The sequence below is a fragment of the Coenobita brevimanus genome, chromosome 22, assembly GCF_032717465.1.
Source record: "Coenobita brevimanus isolate Jiangsu-jjx chromosome 22, ASM3271746v2, whole genome shotgun sequence".
NCBI classification, from domain to species: Eukaryota; Metazoa; Arthropoda; class Malacostraca; order Decapoda; family Coenobitidae; genus Coenobita; species Coenobita brevimanus.
In genome coordinates, this window is record NC_136975.1 from 33,401,928 (window position 1) to 33,428,261 (window position 26,334).

Genomic DNA, 26,334 nt, shown 5'->3' on the forward strand with positions numbered 1-26,334 from the left:
GTCTTTCACCCTCCATCCTCTCCACATGGCCAAACCACCTCAGTGTGTTCCTCATAACGCTTCCTATCACATCCACATCCACACCACAACGCTCCTTTATATCCTCATTCGTCAGCCTGTCTCTCCACGTGACTCCACAGGCTCCTCTTAAATAACTCATTTCCACTGCTCTCGCTCTTGACTTGTGTCCTTCCAACAATGTCCAAGCTTCACTTCCGTACGTTAGAGTTGGTATCACAATACTGTCATGTAGTAACTTTTTCACTTCCATGCTCACTTCCCTGTTTCTTATCACTGCTTTCAAGGAACCAGCAACCTTTCTTCCCTGCTGTACCCTTTCAAGCACTTCACCCTCCAAACCTCCATCCTTACTCATCACACTACCCAAATACTTAAACGTACTCACATTTTCCAATTCCTCACCATCTAACCTCGTTGTACATTCACTAACTTCACCTCTCTCAAAGACTATCACTTTACTCTTCCCTACATTCACCTTTAGGTTCCGTTTCTTACATACTCTCTCAAACTCATCCACCAAGCCTTGCAGCTCCCCTTCGTCTTCACTCAACAACACAGTATCATCTGCAAACAACAGTACAGGGAGTTTCCAAACACTACCCTCTCTCACCAGGGCCACTCCAACATCCACTACCCTACCTTGTACCTCTTTTATTACCCCATCCATGTACAGATTGAACAACCATGGAGACATGACACATCCCTGTTTCAAACCAACTTTCAAAGAGAAAAATTCACTTAGTTCACCATCTACACGCACTGCAGCCTTCGCACCATCGTACATACTCTTCACAGCATTCAACAACTTCCCATCTACTCCATATATTCTTAACACTTTCCACAATCCTTGTCTATCCACCCTGTCATATGCTTTCTCCAAATCCATGAAAGCCGCATACAACTTCTTTCCCTTCTCTAGAAACTTTTCCACTAAAGATCTAAGAATGAATATCTGATCTACACAACCTCTTCCCTTCCTAAAGCCTCCCTGTTCTTCTCCAACTAATTTCTCTGTTCTCTCTCTAACTCTGTCTATAAGTATCCTACCATACATTTTCCTATTATACTAAGAAGACAAATGCCCCTATGATTACCACACACTTCTTTTTCCCCTTTTCCTTTGTACAAGGGAATAATTATACCTGACTTCCAATCCTCTGGGACTCTACCTTCCTCCCAGGCCAATCTGCACATCTTCCACATCCATTCTACTACTATCTCTCCCCCATGCTTCAGCATTTCACCACACACTCCATCAATTCCTGGGGCTTTCCCTGATTTAACTTTCTTCACTGCTTCCACAACTTCTATCCTACTGATTTCTTCCTGTCTTCTCACCTCCCTCCTTCTCCCGGCCATTCCCCAGCCACTTATACTCGCATTACTTCCATCCTCTACGTTCAACAATTCCTTAAAGTGTTCTCTCCATCTGCTCACTTTTTCTCCCTTCTCCACTAGTAATCTACCATTTTTATCTTTCACTCCCCTGCTAACTTCACGTCCACCCTGTCTTATTCTTTTCACTTCTCTCCAGAACATTTTCTTACAGTCCCTCCACTTTACACTCAAATTCCTTCCAAATTCCTCATCCACTCTCTTCTTACTCTCTCTTACTAATCTTTTCACCTCTCTCTTCCGCCTCTCAACTTCTTCCATGCCCCTATTTCTCACCCATTCATTGTATGCTTTCTTCTTTTGTGCCACAGCCTGTTTCACCTCTTCAGTCCACCACGCTGTTCCTTGCACCCCCCTCCGCCTTCTCTTCCTTCCACACACCACATCACATGCTGCACATATTTCTTCTGTAAATATCTTACACACACCTTCCACGTCTCCCATCTGCTCCAATTCATATTTGCCCAATCGTTCCTCCACTTCTCTCTTATACTCTGCCTTTTTCTCATCCTCTTGTAACCTTTCCACTCTCCTTGCAACTACTCCTTCCTCTCGTCTTTCCCTTCTTCTATTCCTCCATCTCACTTGCATCCTAATTCTGGCCACCACCAAGTAGTGGTCAGAAAGTCCACTCCCCCAACCTCTATACACTCTTGCATCCTTTACACATCTTCGCATCCTTTCATCCACACACACATAATCAATCATTGCCTTCCTTTCATTCAGTTCACACCCACCCTTCTCATCACTCGCCATGTATACCTGTGGATCATTTTATGCCTGAAGAGGGTATTGGCTATCACCAACCCCCTCCCAGCACAAATGTCCACTAACGCACTCCCATTCTCATCTATCTCGGCAGGCACACCCCACTCACCAACTATTCCATCCACCTTCACATTACCAACTTTACCATTCATATCACCAATCAAAAACACTCTCTCATTCCTTCCAAACTTTTCCATGCACACTTCCACATTTGTCCAGAACTCTTCTCTCACTCTTCTAGCATGATCTTGCGTTGGCGCATACACACACACAATCGCCCACATTTGTATTCCAACTTACTGAAACAAAATGAATTACAGGTGGTAGCAAATACAGTAGGCAGACTACTTAAACGAAGAGAAGTAGGGTAATTATGAATATAAGGAGCAACATAGAAATGAACAATAGAGACTGAGAAAAAAAATAGTTATGTTGTTTAAGCACAAGAGCTCCCGGATGAGAGTAGGCACCAACAACAACAAGTCATGTGCAAGGCGATGCTCTGTTGTCGGCGGCAATCTTGCAACTGTCCTGCCAGCAGCCAGCCCTCTACAGACAAGTGCTGCACTTTCAGCCTGTACCTTCCACATGTGGACATGCATTTCACTGCAATTCAGTTGTATGTATTTTCTATGTACTATGTACTTTCATTGCAACTTACCTGTTTCAAGACGGCAAGCAAGAGTGGTTCTTCAGGTAGCAGCGGTAATGGATGAGAGCAGCCTGGCATCTCTAAATCTTTGCAGCCAAAGGAGAAATGGCAATACAGGAAAGGGCAGAAATACACCAAGTATACACTTGCTGACAGTATGGCAATACAATGCAGAACTACAGTTACCTAACCACAATTATAGTTCATAAAGTTTACAGGGGGTGCGGGCAAAAAATCATGATTTTAGGTAGTTAGGTAGTTAGTTGGATGCAAGTATGTGGAGAGGGTGGGGGAATGGAGTCTCGGACCATCACTTAGTGATGGCCAAGGTAAAGATGCAAAGAAAGTGGTTGAGGAGGCAAAGGGGAAGACAGGAGGAAGCAGCTCCTGTGAGAAGAGTGGAGAAATTGCAAAATAGTGAGAAAATGACAGAGTATAAGAGCATAGTGGAAGAAAGATTGGGAAGGTATGAGCTAGAGCAGATGGAAGGGGTGGAAGATGTATGTAAGATATTCACGGAAGAGATAGGCGCAGCGTGTGAGGCGGTTTGTGGAGTGAGGAGGAGATGCAAGGGTGTGCAAGGGACAGCATGGTGGAATGATGAGGTGAAACGAGCTGTGGAACAAAAGAAGAAGGCATATGGTGAATGGTTGGCGAGTAGAGGTAGGGGAGAAGATGAGAGAGAGAAGAGAGAGGTATATGTGAGCAGGAGAAGGGAGGTTAAGAGACTGGTGAAGGAGAGTAAGAAGTAAGTGGATGAGGAGTTTGGGAGGAATCTGAGTGTGAAATGGAGGGAGAGTAAGAAATTGTTTTGGAAGGAGGTAAAGAAAGTAAGGCAGTGTGAAAGGGGAAATAATAGGGGAGTGAAAGATAGGAATAATAGATTGTTGGTGGAGAAGAGAGAGAAATTGAGGAGATGGAAGGAGCACTTTGAGGATTTGTTGAATGTAGAGAGTGAGAGCAGTGTAAGTATAAGTGGTTGGGGAATGCCTGGGAGAAGAAGAGATGAGAGGAGGGATGAAGAGATCAGTAGGTCGGAAGTAGTGGAAGCGATGAAGAAGATTAAGCAGGGAAAGGCCCCAGGAATTGATGGAGTGTGTGGTGAAATGCTTAGGTATGGGGGTGAGATTGTTGTGGAGTGGATATGGAAGTTGTGTAGATTGGCTTGGGAAGAGGGAAGGGTTCCAGAGGACTGGAAATCAGGTATAATTGTTCCTCTGTACAAAGGAAAAGGGGAGAGAGAAGTATGTGGTAACCATAGGGGTATTTGCCTTCTTAGTGTGACTGGTAAAATATATGGTAGAATACTCATTGATAGGGTTAGGCATATGACAGAGGAGCTAGTTGGAGAAGAACAAGGGGGATTTAGGAAGGGAAAAGGGTGTGTGGATCAGATATTTGTTCTAAGATGTTTAGTGGAGAAGTATCTAGAGAAGGGAAGGAAAGTGTATGCTGCCTTCAAGGACTTGGAGAAAGCTTATGACAGAATAGATAGGCAAGGTATGTGGAAGGTATTAAGAATATATGGAGTGGAGGGGAAATTGTTGAGTGCTGTGAAGAGTATGTACGAGGGAGCTAGGGCTACGGTGCGAGTGGATGGTGAGCTGAGTGAGTTCTTTGATCTCAATGTGGGACTGAAACAGGGGTGTGTGATGTCTCCATGGCTGTTTAATATATATATAGATGGGGTTGTAAAGGAGGTGCAAGGTAGGGCAGTGGATGTGGGGCTGGCCCTAATGAATGAGGGTGAGATTTGGAAGCTTCTGGTGTTGCTGTTTGCTGATGATACAGTATTGTTGAGTGAAGATGAATGGGAGTTGCAAGGTTTGGTAAATGAATTTGGGACACTGTGTAGGAGGAGGAAGCTGAAAGTTAATGTAAACAAAAGTAAAGTTTTGGTGTTTGAGAGGAATGAAGTCACAGAGTGTGCAGTGAGGTTGGATGGTGAGGATATGGAGAATGTGAGTGCATTCAAGTACTTGGGTAGTGTGATGAGTAAGGATGGAACTTTGGGGGATGAAGTACGTGAAAGGGTACAGCAGGGAAGGAAGGTTGTTGGTACACTGAAAGCAGTGATGAGAAATAGGGAGGTGAGTATGGAAGTTAAGAAGTCACTGCATGATAGTATTGTGATCCCTACCCTGACGTATGGAAGCGAGGCGTGGACCTTGCAAGAGGGGAACAAGTCAAGAGTGAGAGCAGTGGAAATGAGTTACTTGAGAGGAGCATGTGGAGTGACGTGGAGGGACAGGTTGACGAATGAAGAAGTGAAGGAACGTTTTGGGGTAGATGTGAATGTGGTTGAAAAGATTAGGAGAAATACACTGAGGTGGTTTGGACATGTGGAGAATGAAAGACTGATTAAGAGGGTGTATGTAGGTGAGGTGGAGGGAGGGAGAGGGAGGGGTAAACCGAGGATGAGGTGGAGGGATGGAGTTGAGAGGTATATGAGGGAGGGGGGGGGTGAGTTGGGGGGAGGGTAGTCAAATGGTGGGTGACAGAGTGACTTGGAGGCGTTTTGTCTGCGGCCACCCTTTGCGGGATTAGGGCGTCGGGCTATAGATAGATAGATAGATAGATAGATGAGGCCCTGGACCCAAATTATTTTTTCCCATAAGAAGTTGTTTAAATTTCGATGATTTGAATTTTGTGGTGGTTTTTAGGTACATATGCCAATCTAAATTTGAGATTCCACTGTATATATATATATATATATATATATATATATATATATATGCTTGTGGGCAGTGTGCCCCCGAAAGTGAGTAAGCACTGTGTTGACAAGATAGAGACTGGGATATTAAACACTCTTAAATCCATGAAGATCTATGCATATAATGTAAGAAGCCTCGCTGAAGATTACAAACTTGATAACTTAATAGCTGAACTGGAAAACATTAGTTGGGATATTGTAGGTTTGAGTGAGACCCACAGAAAAGAAGAAAAATTAATTCAGCTAAATGACAGTGGCCACCTATTTTACCACAGAGGAAGGGAAAATGAAAGAGTTAGTGGTGTAGGATTTCTAATAACAGAAATCTTGCAGACAACATTGTTAAATTCAGCAGTGCATCTGACAGAGCAGCAGTGGTTGTAATTAGACTGTGCAAAAAATATACCCCGAAAATGATACAAGTATATGCACCAATTTCTCAGAGCTTGGATGAAGAAATTGAAACATTCTATGATGACATCTCCCAGATTATGGAAGAAGAAAAGACCACCTATACTATACTCATGGGAGACTTCAATGCAAAAGTTGGAAAATCAAAAAATGGAGAAACATGTATGGGAAAATTTGGAGTGGGAGAAAGGAACGAAAGAGGAGAAATGTTGGTAAACTTTGCAGAAATGTTTAACGTGAGAATAATGAACACATTCTTTCACAAAAGAACAGGGAGAAAGTGGGCCTGGAGAAGCCCAAGTGGAGAAACAAAGAATGAAATCGACTTCATTATAGCAAATAAGAATAACACAATCACAAATGTCACAGTTGTCAACAAAGTAAATATTGGAAGTGACCATAGAATGGTGGGTTGCACAGCAAGATTCAATTTCAAAAGTGAAAGAAAGAAGATGATTAAAGACAAAAAGATATGCCCAATAAAAGTCAGCGAAAGCAAAGCAGCTTTTCAGTTGGAAATAAGGAACAGATTTCAAGCTCTCAGTAATGCAGAATGTGACATTGATGAGCTGAATGACAAACTAACAAAAGTGCTAGAAGAATCAGCGGAGGTAGTAGGAAAACCTAATACAACCAAAGCCTGGAAGTATTCAGAGAAGAAATAGAATGAGTGGAATTAAGCTTATCAACAAAAGACAAAGAGAAGAAAAAAGAAAGAGAAACATGGATCAAATCAAAGAAACCATCAAAAAAGGAAAGTCCAAAACAGGTCCGAAATAAAATGGCACTTGGAAAGCAACAAATTGCATCACTAAAAGACAAAAACGGTGAAGCCATTAAATGTAGAGATATGATGCTGAAGAGAGTTGAAGAATTTTACAAAGAACTGTATGCATCAAAGACAGTAGTACCAATAGCTAACTTTTCTGTTGACACAAGTGAAATACTTGAGGTAACACCAGACGAAGTAAATATTTCTCTTAAAAATATGAAAAGAGGGTAGGCTCCGGGAGAAGATAGAATAGTAGCAGATTTACTGTTGGATGCAGGAGCAGAAGTACAAAATAGGCTTGCTCACTTATTTACCCAATGTATAAAACAGAAGAAAATTCCCAAAACATGGTATAATGCAATTGTTATTCTACTTTATAAAAAAGGCGACTCAAGACCTTAATAACTATAGACCCATTAGCATGCTATCAGTCATTTACAAACTTTTCACGAAAGTCCTTACAAACAGAATAACTACAACTTTGGAGGAAAACCAACCTCGTGAACAGGCAGGATTCCGAAGCAGGTACTCGACTACTGATCATCTGCACACAATGAATCAGCTAATTGAGAAAACTACAGAATATAATAAACCACTGTGCTTAGGTTTTGTTGATTACGAAAAGGCTTTCGACTCAGTGGAGCACATAGCAATTATAAATTCATTACGAGAACAGGGAGTGAATGAGAACATTGTAAAACTGCTCGAAAACATATATAAAGAAGGAACTGCTGCAGTTAAATTACATAAGGACTTAGAGAAAATTAAGATTGAGAAGGGCGTGCGTCAGGGAGATACAATTTCACCAAAGATATTTACAGCATGCCTAGAAAGTATTTTCAGAAAGCTAGACTGGGAAAACAAAGGAGTAAACATAGATGGAGAAAAGCTAAACCATTTAAGATTTGGAGATGACATTGTCCTAATCTCAGAAAAAGCAGAGACATTGCAAAGTAGGGCTAAAGATGAACCAGAGTAAAACTAAAGTAATGTTTAATCCTCAAACACCAAAGAGCGTCATAAGAATAAGTGGAGAAATTCTTGAAGAAGTTGAGGAGTACAATTACCTGGGACAAATACTAAGATTAATGAAAGATAATTCATTCATTCATTCATTGCCAGACGCCATGTATCCCAGACAGGGTGGCCAAGGGCTTAGAGTTAATTCTTTTACAGGGAGGGGCACTAATCCTTCACCAACCCCACTTGATGTAGGGATGCCAACAGCATCTGGTGTTCCCAGGCGGTCACCCATCCAAGTACTAACCAGACCCAACGTTGCTTAACTTCGCTGATCGAACGGGAAGCGGTGTACTCAACGTGGTATGGCCGTTGGCATGATAGCGAAATAAAAAGACGCATTACAACTGGATGGAAAGCTTTTGGTAAACATAGAGACATGAAAAATAGCTTGCCAGTTTGTATGAAACGAAAAGTATATAACGAATGTATAATTCCAGCATTGACGTATGGTTGTGAGACTTGGAAACTGACAAAATTGATGGAAAATAAACTAATTCGTTCTCAGAGAGCAATGGAAAGGTCAGTGTTGGGAATATCTTTAAGAGACAGGAAAAGATCAACTTGGGTGAGACAGCAGACTAAAGTCAAAGATATTATAGAAGTTATAAAAGAACAGAAATGGAGGTGGGCTGGCCATGTAGCAAGAACAAGGGATAATCGATGGAGCAAGAGGTTGACTGACTAGACACCAAGAGATGGTAAGCATCGCAGAAGAAGGCCAGACAGGAGGTGGAGAGATGAGATAGAGAAATTTGCAGGGAGAACGTGGCAAAGATTGGCTCAGTCAAGGAATTAGTGGAGAAGGTTGGGGGAGGCCTTTGTTCAGCAGTGGACTTGTAATGGCTGATGATGATGATATATATATATATATATATATATATATATATATATACACACACACACACACACAGGTAAGCCCTTAATTCACGCGAGGGTTACTTTCCCAGACCCTTCGAGTATGTGGTAAATTCGCATATACATTCTGCCCTTGTGTGCACATAATTACGCGTGTCTACTAAGTATATTACATCTGAATAATACTGTTTATGCATTACATACACCTTATAAACTAGCATAAAGTATGAAAAACAACAAAAATGTAAGAAATTTAACACTGAAACCTGACAAGCACAAGCGTAGGTGGAGACACTTCAGCAGTCTGGTGCACAAACCCTCACTGCCTTCCATATGCTATATTCTGCCTTCTTTATTGTCCAAACAGTTGACTCATTCACCCCAAACATACGGTTCCAAGCCAGTTCACAGGCGTAGGTGAAGACACTTTAGCACAGCCTGGTGCACTAGCCCTCACTGACTCCCGTATGCTACGTTCTGTCTTCTTTATTGTAAGAACAGTTGACTCACCCCAAACACACGGTTCAGAGACAATTCACCATGAAGTCAATTCACCATCAAAACATGGATGATTCTGTCATTCTATAATTATACTTGTTATTGATTAACAGTTTAATAACTAATTTTCAGGTAGATTTTATATCTTATATAAGTAAAAAACTAGTGTACTGTACTTGCTAAATAAACTGGTATGTAAATAAATGACGGGGAATCGTCCTGACGTGGAATTGTCGCCGACATTCCTCCCTTAAGTTTGTCCAACACTTTAACTTTCTCTGTCGGCAACAACATCACTTTACGAGTCCGTTTTGGTGTGTTACCACATGCATCACTAGCACTATGCTTAGGCCCCAGGTTGGCAGACAAGGCAAGCAATCACTGGAAGGCAGAAAAATAAGCCACAAATAACGATTCGCGAGTCATGCATAGTTCGACTGTCGGATTCAAACTGACTGTGTGGACCGACCTTTCACACACACACACACACACACACACACACACACATATATGTATGCACACAGGCAGCAGGTAGGCATTTTTATATTTTATTTATTTCTGTTGTATATTAAAATTATTTGAATACTATAATTTTGTTTTAATTATTGTACGAAAAATTCGTGGATAACCGAAATCGCGTGAAAAAAGTTCGCGTGAATTAAGGGCTTACCTGTATATGTATACTGTATATGTACAGGTATATATATATATACTGTACACTAAGGTGAGCCAGTGTCTGGGAAAAAAAAAAAAAATACAGGCACTTGGAACCACAGGAGCACAAACACCAAAATCATTGTTGCATGTCATTTCAGGTTGAAGTTGATGCACATTCAGTGACCTGTAACATCCTAACTAATTGAGATATTGAAGTGATTCAAGTGGCAGGATGTACCTTGCCTAATGTTGATTTTAGTAATAACAACTAAGCAAATCAGGAAAACAATAAAAATATTGTTTATACCAAACAGCAAACACAATGCCAAACCAAATGTTTGAAAGTAGAGGAAATTGATGCACATACAGTAGGACAAGAAGACTAATAATCACAAGGAGTTAATACAGACACAAGAAACATAAGTACTTACCTCTCTTTTATTTTAAACAAAACAGAATAAGCAAACTGCTACAGTTGAAAGGACAGGTAGACAACAGTTGCACTTATGATGCTCATACCAATGCCCTCACTCTCAGCTGCCACTCAGGAATTCCTACCTCCATTAGTCATTGTCAGTAATGAAAACAAAACAGTAATCATACTGAAATGTCAGTTTGGCCATACAAATACACAGTGTTAGTAAGCATTGCTGACACAATCAGCTGTTTCCTGATACATTAACACAAGTCCAGCACTACCCCCTCCCTCCAACTCATACTGCCTTCCTCTCTTGCTTGCTTCCTCTCTCTTTTCTGCCACAATAAACTTCTGTCATTGGTTGACATTCAGTGAGGAAAATGCTGTGATTGGTGGTGTTGGGGATGGTATTTACCCCCACCACCTGGTACCTCTGCTACTTCCTTCAATCCCACCCACCCCCCTCCATCCCTCCTACCCCCCTAAACCCCCTCACCTCACTTCTGCTGTACTAAAACCCTACTCCTGAACCCTGATTTTACAAGATGCACTCCCATTGTCCCAGATTTCTATTTCTAAACCTAAATGCTCTGCAGACATCAATGTGATTAGTTGCTCGTGGGAGTTGTCGTGATGTGGTCATGAATCGAACCTCCCGCAGGTGGTTGGTGCAGATTAGGATGTGCCACTCATCTCTGTTACTGCAACTTCCAGCCTTATGTTTATTTCCCCCATGGGACTGAGAGTGTCTCTCCAGATAGAGGAATAATTGCGGAAACAAAAGGAGGGGGGGTGACGCTTGTCCTCCTTTGGTTCTAAGGGCCTCAACCCATTTTTTTTCTTTGAGACCACAAATAGTTAGATTTGATGTAAAAGAACAATTAGAATTTTAACAAAAAAATACACCATTATTTTGAAATATAGTACAGTGCACTCTCACACAATGTGAGTTTATGGCAGCAGAAACTCTCTCATTCCACGATTTCACATTGTGTGAACTTAAGAACATATGGGTAAAATGGCATGTGGTGAACAGCCCACCCAGGGCTTGGTCTTTGGGTCCCCTTCCAGCCTACTCTGTCCTGCTAATACTTTGTCTAATAGTACTTCTACTTGGACCAACAAATAAAATAACAAATAGAACACCATGTACCTTTATTTTAAGTGACTTCTGGGCTTGTTAAGGGGGGGGGGTTATCCGAGGCTTTGGGAGTCTACTCTTGCCCCGTGGGGCAGGGCACCCCATGGTCACACTCACTGTCATTGCTGAGGTCACATTGATTCACCCAAGCCTACCTTTTTCCCAATTGCTGATTTTCCTTCCCCTGCCTGCTTCATTTTAATAACTTTTCCCTTTAACTCCAATGTGATCCCTGCCTGCTTCATTTTAATAACTTTTCCCTTTAACTCCAATTGATCCTCTTGCTCTTAGAATTCTTTGGTGGGGCCATGATGAACAGGTGGGTACTGCTACGTTTCTAAAACGAGCAACAGGATGTGAGGTACAACACGTGTCCTTGGGGTATTATGGAGGAGAAGTGTCATTTACCCAGGAAAGTCGGTAGATGGCGTGCAGGTAGATGGCCAGCGGCCCGCCATTTTGAATCTGGCTCGTTGCCAGCCACCTTCCTTGGTGTGACTGACTCGCATTGTCCAGCCTGACACTCATAGTAATGGCAGGAAGTCCATTTTTGCATTGGAATCATACAGCCGATTCGCATGTTGGGAAGTTCGATTTGCAGATTTTGCATTCGATAAAAATAAGCAGTTTCTGGGTTGACCTCGCATTGTAGGTGGTTCGCATCGTGTGAGTTCGCGTTGTGTGGGGGTGCACTGTACTGTACTAATTTTATCCTTAAACTTTGCAAAACTGAAAGTCATTATCTTCTTATGGGTCATCTGCAGTAGACTGATGATGAGACTTTCTGTAAACAAAAGGAAAAACCATCAAATTAAATACTGTATAACTGCAGACTAGAAAGTGAAAAATGATAAACAAATATTTATATAATTTTTTGGTCACTTTCAAAGGACACACCTTACACGCCTATTATATAATTCCAGGACTACATTATACAGTAGGTATGTATGTATATACATATAATAAAAGAATTAGAAGGTAGAATGAATGGTAGTTTATGATATCTTACCAGAATCTAATTGCAGACACTACAGATAGAGGTGGAGTGCTTGCCACACACTGAGCGATGGCTGTATAGGTACTGGTTGTTTCTGTCTTTGTTCCTGGGGTAGAAAACACATTAGCCTAATTTTTTTATATTTTATATATATATATATGTTTTTTGATAATACATTTATTGTAACCTGGGGTCTGTGGAACCCAAATGGCTATGCAGAGCAAGTTCAGAGCCAATTCCAGGAATGCTCCGAACATCCCCAGGAAAGACTTCGCTAGTCAGGAAGGCAGATGGAAGGACAGATCCATTGGCAGTAATTAAGTATATGTATACCGGTACTTAAGTATGAGTAACCTGGGGTCTCTCAAGCCCCAGGTTACTTATCTTGGGTTTGTCTTTTTTACCATCTTAACTTCATTTGGTATTTATATACCAAATTTTTTGAAGAGCCTCAGAGGGCCCAATACCAGCCCAGGGCCCCAACCAAATGGGCAGATTTGCCTGGCCATGTGGAATGTGAGAGGTGTGAATGAGGAGAGCAAGAGGGTGGAAGTGGTGAATGTGTTCAAGAGTTCGAGATATGTTGTGATGGCATTGTGCGAAACGAAGATGAAAGGGTGTGAAGTGGAGGAGTGGAAGGGTGAGAAATGTGTAAGATCAAGAATGAATGGGCAAGGAAGATGCAAGGGAGGAATTCCTTTGTTCATGAATGAGGTGTGGCAGAGTGGAATGAAAGACTACGAATGTGTCAGCTCGAGGTGTACATATGTCAAGTTCAAGTTTGAGAAGGTGAAAGTGACAGTGATTGTGGCATATGCGCCGTGAGAGGACAGAAGTGAGAAAGAAAGGTTTTGGGATGAGCTGGATGAAGTAGTGGGAGAAATGCCCAGGAGCTATAAAGTGATCATAATTGGGGATATGAATGGAAGAGTAGGCACTGGTCATGAGGATGACATAATGGGTTGTTATGGAGTACCAGGAGAAAATGATAATGGGAAGCGACTAAAGGATATGTGTCAGGAGAGAAAGTTGTGCATTTGTAACTCGTATTGCGAACACCAAGATGCACATAAATATACATGATATAGAGGGAACAGGGATAATGTTGAAAGAAGCCTGATTGATTACATGCTCATAGAGAGATCGATGCTGGGAATGGTTGCTGATACAAGGGCCATGAGAGGACGATGTGGAGGTCTGTCAGATCATATGATTGTGGTATGCAAGATCAAGCTGAGAGGAGTGAGGTGGACCAGGAGAGAGAGGAGCAGTCAGGGAGAAAGACTGAAAGTCGAGAAGCTAAGGATCAAAGAAATTATATAAATGAATACGAGGCCAAAGTAGGGGAGCAGTTAGAAACAGTAAATTGGAATGAAATGGATATGGACAGCCTGTGGAATGCATTTAAGGATTGCTTAGTTAGGAATGCTAAAGTGGTGTGTGGGGTGGCAAAATTAACAACAAAGAAGAAAGGCACAGCATGGTGGGATGAAGTGGTTAGAAAAGCAGTGGAGGACAAGAGGAAAAAGTGGCTAGAGTGGTTACAGGACAGGTGTTCAATTGAAATAAGAATTGAATATATTGAGAGCAAGAAGGATGTGAAGACATCAGTGAAGAGGAAAATAAATGATGATTTAGGAAGAAAAATTAATGTAAATTTTACTGAAAACAGGAAATTATTTTGGAAAAAATTGTGGAAGAGTAGAAGTGACAGTGGAAAGAAATGTGAAAGTGTGAAGGATATAAGTGGTAGATTATTAGCCCATTGGGATGAAGTAAGGACCAGACGGAAAGACTATTATGAAAGCTTGATGAATGGGAATAGAGAAAGCAGAGCTGCTACAAACATGACTGGTTTTGGGGGTGTGCAGAGAAGGAATGCAGTGCCAGGAAACATGACACTTGCTCACATGAAGAAATCTGTGAAACGGCTGAAAAATGGGAATGCAGCTGGGGTTGATGAGTTGTATGCAGAGATGATTAAGGGTAATGGAGGGAGTGGAATGAAATGCTTGTTGGAGATATGTAAGAAGGCACAGATGAGTGAAACTGTGCCAGCAGAGTGGAAAAAGGCTGTGACTGTAGTCATGTACAAAAATAAAGGTGAGCGAAGTGAGTGCAAGAATTATCGTGGCATAAGTTTATTGAATGCGGTAGGGAAGGTATATGGAAAAATTATTATAGAGAAAGTAAGAGAGATATCAGATGTCCTAGTGAGTGATGAACAGGGTGGCTTTAGGATTGGCAGAGGATGTGTGGATCAAGTATTTGCAGTAAGACAGATGGTGGAGAAGGCTTGTAAGAAGGATAATATGTTTATGACATTCTTGGATCTGGAAAAAGCATATGACAAAGTAGACAGAGAAAGATTGTAGAGGGTACGGTGAAGATGGCAGGCTGCTAGGTGCTGTCAAGAGTTTTTATGATGGTAGTGAAGCATGTCTAAGGGTAAATGGGCATCTAAGTGAATGGTTCACGATCGATGTGGGCATGCGACAAGATTGTGTAATGTCCCCATGGTTGTTCAATATATATATGGATGAAGTGATGAGAGAAGTAAAAACACGAGTAATGGAGAGGGGGATGTCATTGGTAATGAATTGTGATGGATGGAATATCTCAAATTTGTTGTATGCTGATGATGCAATACTACTTGCAAATACCAGACAAGAACTTGGTAGGCTAGTGCAGTTTTGTTGATGTCAGTGAGCATCATGCCTTGAGAGTAAATGCAGAAAAGAGTAAAGTGAAGGTTATTGAGAGAGAAGGTGACTCTCAGTGCGATGTTACAGTTAATGGAGAGAGACTGGAATTGGCGAGAGGGTTCAAATAGCTTGGTACAGTGATAGAAAAGAGTGGAAAATATGCAAAAGAGGTGGAAAGTAGAGTGACACAAGGAAGGAAAGTAGCTGGTGCAATGAAGGCCTTGATAAGAAACAGAGTCTTGAGTGTTTCAGCTGCACGAAACTTGCGTGAAGGAGTGTTAGTGCCAACTTCAACATATGGATTTGAGACTGTGGTGTGGCATGAAAATGAAAAGTCAAGAGTGAGAACAGTGGAGATGGAACTGTTGAGGAATGTATGTGGAGTACAGAGATTGAAAAGGATACGAAATAATGTGATTCTTGAAAGATGTGGAGTGAGGAAGTTTGTGGACACCAGAATCGAAGAGTGTGTTCTGAGATGGTATGGCCATGCGGAGAATGGATAACAATAGAGTGGTGAAAAAGCTGTATATGAGAGAATTATAAGGGGGGAGGAGGCGAGGTAGGTCAAGGAGAAGGTGGAGGAATATGGTGGATGAGTGTGTGAGGAAGAGATGTTTGGAAGTTGGTGAGGGTAAGGGACTGACAAGAGATTGAGCTGGCCATGATCAGGGATTTGGCACCCCTTTTGAATGTGACAGCATCTGGATTGACTGTATCGGATACATATATGTGAAGCTACAGAACATGGTGAAATTTTTGGCTTATCAGATAGAGCCAGGATTCCAGGGGTTTGAATGGTAAGTAAATGGAAGCATGGCCCACTGCATTGGGCAAATTTGGGCTGTCTGGACGTTGCAACTCCTCACCATGCCCTTGGGTGGGAAAGGAGGTCCAGATGATGATGATGATGATGATGATGATGATGATGATGATGCATATATTTCAGTAAATTCATGATTTTTTATTTTTACTACACATTTGTTGCCTTCTATTAATGAATACAGTGCAGCTTAATTACTCAACTGGATTGCATCAAGTGAAGATCAGTTGCATAACAAACTGTCACAACGAGGTTGAGATAACATGAGTCTAATGGGGTTAGGGTGGATGACCTCGACTGCGAAGCCTAAACTGATGCAAAAAAAATAAAACTCGGCCACATGCTTGAAGTTCGTCATATACCGGTGCAAGTCGTTGCCAAGGGTCCCCCCCTTTCCCCCAGGATGGGGGACAGTTGTAGGGCCTGGATGACCACTCCACAAAAGAGATACAGTATGATTTCACTTAACCTTATCAGGTTTCGGCCCCGGTCGGATTACGCCTGACCTAGAGTCAGTCGCACTCACTCTCACCCGTATCGTCGCATTGTGATCTTTTTCTTTGATTGGTCTGTGTAAATTCACTTTTCATGGTAGATTGCTGGTTTTGGTGTCATTTTAATGCTGAATAGTTATACACTATCATAGTACTGTATGTTCAAAAAAAGGAAAACAAAGAAAATAAAAAGTCAAAATGACAAGTTAAGTTAGGCAAAAACCAAAAATTTTATACCTTGCCATAGAAATATATTCACCAAGAATAAGAAATAGACATATAAATCTGGTTTGAACCATGCAAACTACAATAAATTGCCTTTACCATGATATATAGTTTATGGCTATTTATGCATGTTATTGCATGGTAAAGTGAAAAAAAAAAGAGGCACAGTTTTGTATGATTCTCTGTTGCATATTCACTTAGTGATCTTTCTCTTTGATCGGTCTGTGTAAATATACTTTTCAAGATAAAATGCAGGTTTGGGTGTCATTTTAAAGCTGAACAGTTGTACTTTATCATAGTATTCTCAAAACAGGAAAGAAAGAAAATAAAGAGTCAAAATGCCTATTTGAAGGTATGCAAACACCAAAAATTTTATACTTTGCCGTAGAAAAATATTTGCCAAGAATAAAATAATAAAGTAGTAAATCCTTGAGTCATACCAGCTGCACAGTACCCTCCACACACAGAGCAAGCATTCCGCGACATCATGACCGAGTCTCTTTGTTATTACGTGAAAATGCAATTTATGGTGAATATTTGACTTCTGTACTTTTACAATGGAACACATTCTATCCATTTCTCCTTTCTCTGAAATCTCCATTCTAGGAGATTTCAATGTTCACCACCACCTTTGGCTCTCCTCTCCTTTCACTGATCCACCTGGTGAACAAACCTTCATCTTTTCTATCCTTAATGACCTAGAGAAGCTTATACAGCACCCTACCTGTATTCCCGTCTGCCCTGGAGAGAGCTCCAACATACTTGACCTCTTCCTTACAACTAATCCTTCTGCTTAAACTGTTAATCTTTCCTCTCTGTTTTGCTCCTCTGATCACGGCCTTATTACCTTAACCTGTCCTTTCACTACAGTATGGCCTGTAGACCCTCCAAAGAAATTTGACTGTTGCACTTTGGAGCTGCAGATTGGGAGGCCCTCAGGCAATACTTCTTTAATTTTCCCTGGAATGATTATTGCATCCGTGGCTGGAATCTATCTGAGTGTGCCTTGCGCATTACGGAGGTTATTCTCTCGGGCATGGAAACATACATTCCTTTCTCATATCCTTTGATTAATGCAAGAAAGCCTTTGTTTAATCACGCTTGTTCTAATGCTGTCCGCAACAAGGAGAGGCCCTATAAAAGGTACCAGAGCCAACCCACCCCTGAATCACATCTTTTTTATGTTTCTGCCCTGAATCGTGCTAAGCCTGTTCTTCACTTTGCTAAAAATAATTTCATCCATACTAAATGCTCTCAACTCTCCAACTCGAATTCTCCCCGTTCCTTCTGGCACCTTGCCAAAAACCTTTCTAACAACTTTACCTCATCATCCTTCCCTCCTCTTTTCTACTTTGATGGCTCTGTAGCTATTTCTTTTACTGATAAAGCAGATCTCTTCGCTCAGACTTTCTCCTCCAATTCCACCTTAGATGATTCCGGTGCTGTTCCTCCATCACTTCCCCCCTCTGACTTCCTCATGGCTGACATTAAAATTTCTTCAGCTGATGTATTTTCTGCCATTGTTGGCCTCAATACTAACAAGACATATGGGCCTGATGGAGTCCCTCCTGTTGTCCTCAAGAACTGTGCTTCTGTGTTTACACCCTGCGTAGGTAAACTCTTTCGCCTTTGTCTGTCAACTTGTACCATTCCTTCTTTGCTGGAAGTTTGCTCTCATTCAGCCAGTCCCAAAGAAGGGTTACCATTCCCAACCCATTAACTATCGTCCAATTGCTTTAACACCCTGTATCTCAAAAGTTTTCGAGTCAATTCTTAAAAAGAAATTTTAAAGCATCTTTCCTATCACAACCTTCTTTCTGATTGTCAGTATGGGTTCCGTCAGGAACGCTCCACTGGCAATCTTCTCGTCTGCCTTTCTGACTCTTGCTCATCCTCCTTTCGGGATTTTGGCGAATCCTTTGCCATCGCACTTGATATCTCAAAGGCTTTCGATCGAGTCTGGCATATATCTGTAATTTCCAGATTCCCCTCTTACAGTTTCTGCCCTTCTATCTGTGCCATCATCTACAGCTTCCTTTCTGGTTGTTCTATAATCACTGTTGTAGACGGCCATCGTTCTTCTCCTAGATCTGTCAACAGTGGTGTTCTTCAGGGCTCTGTCCTATCACCAACTCTCTTCCTTTTATTCATTAATGATCATCTGAGCTGTACATCTAACCCTATCCACTTGTACGGTGATGGTTCCATCCTTCACTTTTCCATTCAGTTCTCGCAACGTCCATCCCAGCAGTTACTTCAACAAACAAGGGATGAGGCTATGGCACTCCTAATGTCTGACTTGGTACATATATCTGACTGGGGTTAAAATAATCTTGTTGTTTGTAATGCATCAGACTCAGTTTTTACACCTATCGACCTGACAGAATCTTCCACAGGAGCACCCACTAATGTTTATTAATATCCAGCTCAAACCTGCATCATTCTTGAACATGCTTGGGGTTTCATTCACTCGGGATTTATCTTGGAAAGATCATATTACATCTCTTGCAAAATCTGCTTCCAAGAGATTAGGTGTACTAAGCCGACTCCGTTCCTTCTTTACCCCTGCACAGTCGTTGGCTTTATACACAGGTTTTATTCACCCCTGTGTATAGTACAACTCTCATATGTTGGGAGGCTCCCCACATAGAGCTCTTCTCAATAGGGTGGAGTGAAAGGCTTATCGTCTCATTAACTCTCCGCCTCTTACTGGTTCCCTTCAACCTTTGTCTTTTTGCCGCACTGTTGCCTCTTTAACTCTTTACTATCACTACTCCCATGCTTACTGCTCCTCTGAACTGTTTGCTTGCATCCCTCCACTTCTACGACGGATGCTACGCACCCGTCTAGCAGCAAACTCTCATCCCTTTCCTGCCCAACTCTCTAGTGCAAGAGTTAACCTTTACTCCCAGTCATTCATTTATGCAACAGGTCAACTCTGGAACTGTCTCCCTCTGTCTGTATTTGCAATGATCTCCAGTCTTTCAAACACAATGTGTCCAGACATCTCGAAATGAACAGATCTTGAATTTGGCTCACTTTTATTTATATATATATTTTTTTCTTGGAAGGAATTGTTTGTAGTCTCCTAGCCTTTGGTTCCTTCTTATTCGCATGAAAAAAAAAATCTTGAAATGGTGAATAAATTCGGACACTTTGAGGTTAGATTTGAAATGACACCAAAAGTGTCATTGGAGTCTCGGAGGGTTAATATCACACACTTCACTATTTGTTAAGTACTTGCGCTGTTATTGGCTAAAGCAGTGGTGATTCAGTGGCCATTCTTGCACAAAAAATGAAAGGCAATGATCACAGCCAGAGTAAACACTGGGCATGCATCTTGGCTCACTCAGTTGCGTAGAGGCCCCAAAAGAGGATGATGGTTACATAAGGTTGACTCGATTTTCGAGTTGTAAGTTTCAGTATTTCGCATAGAAATCGCATCACTTCACTTAATATTGCACACTGCAGTACTTGTTAAGCATTTGCAGTTATTTGGAGATAACAGTGGTGTTCCATTGGTCTGTCATGCACAAAAACGAATGACAAACATCACATTCAGTGTAAACACTGGGCAGGCATCTTGGCTTGATTAGCTGTATAGAGGCCCAAAAAGGTGATAATAGTAATGTAAGGTTGCAGTGATTTCCAAGTTGCAGGTTTCAGTATTTCACACACAAAAAAGTTTCACATCTCTTAATACTGTGGATCATTTCGTGGTAGGTGCGAGCACCCATTATCCACCCACTTAGTGTAGCAGTACTCTTTTTAGGGTAGCTCTAACTTGAGTGGCAAGCCAAATTATTTCCTGGAGGAATAATTTACAACGCTGGGTGGTAACTTTACATCTAACCAACATGTGTTCCCTATGTGACAAAACAGTGGGTAGGCGGAGGGTTAGCGCCCCTCCACCAAAAACAACTTAACTAAAAATACGAAGAAGACGCCTTGGACCAAGACTGACAAACAGGTGACGGCTAAAGACCGAACAAAGGATGTGGTACAGATTGCGACATGGAATGTAAGGGTTGCAAATGATGAGGTGTAAGAGAGAGATTGTCAGGTGCTTGAGGGTGCAAAAGTGGATGTATGTGGATTAAATGAAACTAAATGGGGAGGTAAGAGTGTAAGAGAATGGGAGTATGGAATGGGTATATGTGTGGTAGTGGGTGAGAAAGAAAGGGGAAAAGGAGGAGTGTGTATTGTTGTGCACGAGAGATGGAATGAGAATATAAGAGAGTATGGATCTGTTGGCTCAAGAATTGCGTGGGTAAGATTAAAAGTTAGGCTACAAATGTGGGTGGTTATGTATGTGTATGCACATATGCAAGATCTTGTGAGCAGAGTGAAAGAGGGGTTGTGGACAAATGTAGAAGCATGCATGGGAAAGTTTGAAAGGAATGAGAGTCTGATTGGAGATATGAATGGAAAAGTAGAGGATGTGAAGGTGGATGGAGTCGTTGGTGAGTGGCGAGTGCCTGCAGAAGTGGATGAGAATGGCTGTGCTGTAGTGAGCATTTGTGCTAGGAAACGGTTGGTGATAGCCAATACCCTCTTGAGGCACAAAATGATCCACAGTTATACATGGTGAGTGATGATGAGGGTGGGTGGTGAACTGAACGAATGGAAGGCAGTGATTGATTATGTGTGTGTGGATGAAAGGATGAGAAGGTGTGTAATGGATGCAAGAGGATACAGATGTTGGAGTGGACTCTCTGACCACCACTTAGTGGTGGTGAAAGTTAAGGTTGAAGTGGAGGAATAGAAGAAGGGAAGGACAGGAGAAGTAGTTCTTACAAGGAGGGTGGAAAGGTATACAAGAGGATGGAAAAAAGTCAGAATGTAAGAGAGAAGTGAAGGAATGATTGGGTAATTATAGATTGAAGCAGATGGGGGACGTGGAAGGTGTGTGCGGGATATTCTTAGAAGAAATCTGTACAGCATGTGAGGTGGTGTGTGTGGTGAAGAGAGGATGAAAGGGGGTGCAAGGAATAGCATGGTGGAATGAAGAGGTGAGAGGCTGTGGCACAAAAGCATATAGTGAGTGGATGAGAAACACGGGTGTGGAGGAAGTTGAGAGACAGAAGAGAAAGTTATATGTAGAGGGAAAGAGAGAGGTGAAAAGATTAGTAAGAGAGTGGATGAGGAATTTGGAAGGAATTTGAGTGTAAAGTGGAGGAAATGTAAGAAAATTCTCTGGAAAAAGTTGAAAAGAGTAAGACAAGATGGCAGTGAAGTTAGCAGGGGAGTGAAAGATAAAAATGGTAGATTACTAGTAGAGAAGGGAGAACAAGTGAGGAGATGGAGAGAACACTTTAAGGAATTGTTGAACATAGAGAATGAAAGTAATGTGGGTATAAGTGGCTGGGGAATGGGTGGGAGAAGGAGAGATGTGAGAAGAGAGGAAGAGATCAGTAGGATGGAAGTTGTGGAAGCAATGAGGAAAGTCAAATTAAGGAAAGCCCCAGGAATTGATGGAGTGTGTGGTGAAATGCTGAAGCATGAGGGAGTGACAGTAGTAGAATGGATGTGGAAGATGTGCAGATTGGCCTGGGAGGAAGGTAGAGTCCTGGAGGATTGGAAGTCAGGTATAGTTATTCCCCTGTTCTGATGAAAAAGGGAAAAAGAAGTGTGTGGTAATCATAGGGGCACTTGTCATCTTAGTTTAATAGAAAAAGTATATGGTAGGATACTTACTGACAGCGTTAAGGAAATAACAGAGGTATTAGTTGGAGAAGAACAGGGAGGTTTTAGGAAGGGAAGAGGTTTTGTAGATCAGATATTCATTCTTAAATCTTTAGTGGAAAAGTTTCTAGAGAAGAGAGAAAAGTTTTATGCAGCCTTCATGGATTTGGAGAAAGCATATGACAGGGTGGATAGACGAAGATTGTGAAAAGTATTAAGAATATATGAAGTAAATGGGACGTTGCTGAATGCCGTGAAGAGTATGTATGAGAGTGCTAAGGCTGCAGTGCATGTGGGCGGTGGACCAAGTAAATTTTTTTATTTGAAGGTTGGATTGAAACAGGGATATGTCTTGTCTCCATGGTTGTTCAATATGTATATGGATGGGGTTATAGAAGAGATACAAGGTGGGGCAGTGGATGTTGGAGGTGCCCTAATGAGAGAGAGCAGTGTTTGGAAACTCCCTGTACTGTTGTTTGCAGATGATACTGCATTGTTAAGTGAAGACAAAGGGGAGCTGCAAGGCTTGGTGAATGAGTTTTGGAGAATGTGTAAGAATTGAAATCTAAAGGTGAATGTAGGGAAGAGTAAAGGTATGATCTTCGAGAGCAATGAAGTCACTGAATGTCCTGTGAGGTTGGATGAGGAGGAAATGGAATATGCAAGTACATTTAGTACAGATATACCTCTATATATGATACCCCTAGATGTGCTATCCCAGCTTAACAATGGGGGGTAGAAATTCCACCACACCCCGCCTAACGATGGCCAAACCCCGGTTTAACGATGGGTTTTGACTTTGCTGATCTTGTTGATATTTTAGACTAAAATTGTGTGTTTAGGTTGATTTATAAACTGTTTTTAGACTTTAGCCATAGGTGGAGTGAACATTGTCATTTTGGGGTCCAGATTACTAAGGTTGATTTTTTTCCAGACTTATGTTTGACAATTTTCAGATTTTATTTGTTGGTTTTAGTGAGTTATTTACAGGTGTTAGGCATGGGTTAGCTTCTTTTACAGCTGTTAGGCCATTTAGATTGGCTTTAAACTTGTTTTTTGACTCATTTGGATGGGTTTAGGACTTGATTGGGGGGGAAACCCATGGCACAAAAACACATCCTTATTATTTACATGTAGGAGCAGGTATGGTTTGGTCATATGGTTACCACTCAGCGTTGTAAATGGTTTCTTGGCTTACAGGAGTGACAAGCCAAATGGTTTCCTGTAAGGGAAAAATCCATTTACAACACTGGGTGGTTACCATATAACCAAACCATACATGCTCCCTATGTGTCAGCAGCTGGGTTGGTGGAGGGTTAGTGCCCCTCCCCGTAAAACGAATAACTCAAAGTCAAATGGCCAACCCTTTCAGGATTATGGTGTCTGGCAAGAGATCGATAGATAGATAAATCAACCCCGATATATGATACCCTGCCTAATGATGGGTTTTTACTTAACCTGTTGCATTGTTAAACCAGGGTATATCTGTACAATACTTGGGTAGTGTGATGAGTAAGGATGGAAGTTGAGAGGGGTAAGTGCTTGAAAGGGTGCAACATGGAAGGAAGGTTGCTGGTTCTTTGAAAGCAGTGATAAGAAACAGGGAGGTGAGCATGGAAGTGAAACAGTTACTGCATGACAGTATTGTGATACAGCTCTAAGGTATGGAAGTGGAGCTTGGACCTTGTTGGAGGGACACAAGTCAAGAGTGAGAGCAGTGGAAATGAGTTACTTGAGAGGAGCCTGTGGAGTCACATGGAGAGACAGACTAACAAATGAGGAAGAGAAGGAGCATTGTGGTGTGGATGTGGACATGATAGGAAGTGTTGGGAGAAACACATTGAGGTGGTTTGGCCATGTGGAGAGGATGGAGAGTGAGAGACAAATGGAGTGTTTATATGAGTGAGGTGAAGCGGGGGAGAGGGAGGAAGAGACCAAAGATGAGGTGGAGGGATGGAATGGAGAGATATATGAAGGAGTGGGGTATGAGCTGGGAGGAGGGCAGTGAAATGGCAGGGAAGAGGGTGACATGGAGGCGATTTGTTTGTGGCCACCCCTGCTGGGATTAAGGCATCTGGCAATAAATAGATAGACTGTTTGTTAAGCACTTGCACTGTTATTTGACGATAACAATAGTGTTTCATTGGCCTTTCTTGCAAGGGTAGAGGCCCAAAATGGGGATGAAGGTTACATAAGGTTGACACGATTTCTGAGTCACAAGCCTCAGTATCTCGCACACAAAAAAGTATCTCTTCACTTAATATTTCACACTACACAATTTGTTAAGGACTTGCACTGTTATTTGGCAAAAACAGTGATGTTTCATTGGCCTTTCCTGCACAAAATAGAATGAAAGGCAACAACCACTGTTAGTGTAAACATTGGGCAGGTATTTAAGCTTGCTTGCATCACCGCATCCACACAATATACTTGGAGGTGGCTGTCGAAAATGTCGTTGTAGCAAAATATCGATTAATTTTTTGATGTACCAAGACAGGGTATAACTTTTTACTTATCAATGAAGCGACTTACCACAAAACAAGGTCCCGAATAACTTGGCTGCACTGTGTAAAGGAGATACGTGATTTTCTCCATGTTCATCCTTTCAGTCAATCACTTCTCTCTTTACACAGGCCATAGGGTCTGAGCTTTCATTCATAAAATACATCTGTTTACTTTGGAGAATCTGCCAGATATCTGCACATACCGCAATATTATTTTTGCAGTTTCCACCTGGGCAACAGTGCTTATAGATTTATTTATTTATTTATTTATTATTTTTATTATTATTATTATTATTATTATTATTATATTATTATTATTATTATTATTATTATTATTCTTTCCTCTTCCTTTTGCCTATGGGTGACTCGTGCACTGAGTGATAAGCCAAATGGTGTTATGTACGCCAGGAAACCATTTGCTAATCTGGGTGGTAGCCTTATAACCAAATTATGGCACCTGATGGCTTAGTGAGCAGTTAAGGTGCCCCAGTCGGATTTTGCTGGTGCAGGTTTATATCCAAGGGGTGGTTGGGAATTATTTCTCACATAATACCGCTCAGGGGTGAGTGAGACTGGTCAGTCTCATCTTAAATGTCAGGACCAACTTGCCTAGCCCTGGTTCCGGCTCCTACACTCCGCATGGGACAACACAGGATTAGATGATGGATGATATATATATATATATATATATATATATATATATTATTACCTGGTCAGTGCCAGATCTCCCAACTGTTAGTGGAGGGAGGGGGGACAAGAAATTCACAGGAAGAGGTTGAAGGCAGGATCGCTCATAGGCAACTGATCAGTTTCAGGGAGACTTTCCCTTGAGAAAAAAAAACACTTTTGTCTTGTCCCTTACGGGCAAGTTACTACTTATCAGGAATGGAGAAGAATGAAAGGAAGGTCGGATCAAAGGACTTCTGGGTGTCTGTTTCATGTTTCTTTGACACTGATGTTATGTTTTTTTCTGCTCAGACAGTTAGGTAGTGGGGGAACTCAATCTCGACTTACTGAGTAATGCTCAACTGAACCCCAGACCCTGAGAAACCAGTAACTGTGTATTAATAGATAATGAAATTAAGGTAATAGGTATTAGCTTATTTACCTACCTCCCCCCCCACTTTTTTTTTCTTTTTTTTTCAGTTGCCATGGAAGAGGGAACTGAGAAGCACACCATATTGGATATTCTAAGAGAGATTTTAGATTCTGTAGAGCAGCTGATTGACCTACAGCAGTTTGGTGGCTCCTCAGACAAATTCTTCACCTTGATAGATCTCTACTCAGAGCTACGACCCGTAAGTCATCAGGTTATTTATATATATTTAAGTACAGGTACATATATATGTACTGTATATATATAGACAGTGGAATCTCAAATTTTGACGGTTTAGAATTCAATTAATCAAATTTCGATGCATTTTGGAGTGGTCTGCCTACCATACTTTTCTATGCAAAGTCGCGTATTTCGATGTTCTCAGGGCCAGACTCCAACCCAAACAAGCAAAGATAATATTGTTATGAAGGGAGTTTTGCCAGTTAGGTAGTCTCTACTCCAACCAAAACAAGCAGAGATA

The 26,334-nt window shown here is 41.5% G+C and overlaps 1 protein-coding gene and 1 non-coding gene across 2 annotated transcripts in view; one reads left to right on the forward strand and one right to left on the reverse strand.

Moving 5' to 3' along the window:
- The window catches only part of gig (TSC complex subunit tuberin), a 686,003-nt gene that overhangs the window by 9,712 nt on the left and 649,957 nt on the right, over nt 1-26,334 (forward strand). Inside the window, exon 4 of the mRNA XM_080266862.1 lies at nt 25,904-26,055. Within this exon, the coding sequence (XP_080122988.1) occupies nt 25,904-26,055 (152 nt within the window). The remainder of the gene's footprint in view (nt 1-25,903; nt 26,056-26,334) is intronic.
- On the reverse strand, nt 7,951-8,069 carry LOC145392608 (5S ribosomal RNA). Its single transcript, XR_013896038.1, has one exon. It is a non-coding gene; the product is annotated as a 5S ribosomal RNA (ribosomal RNA).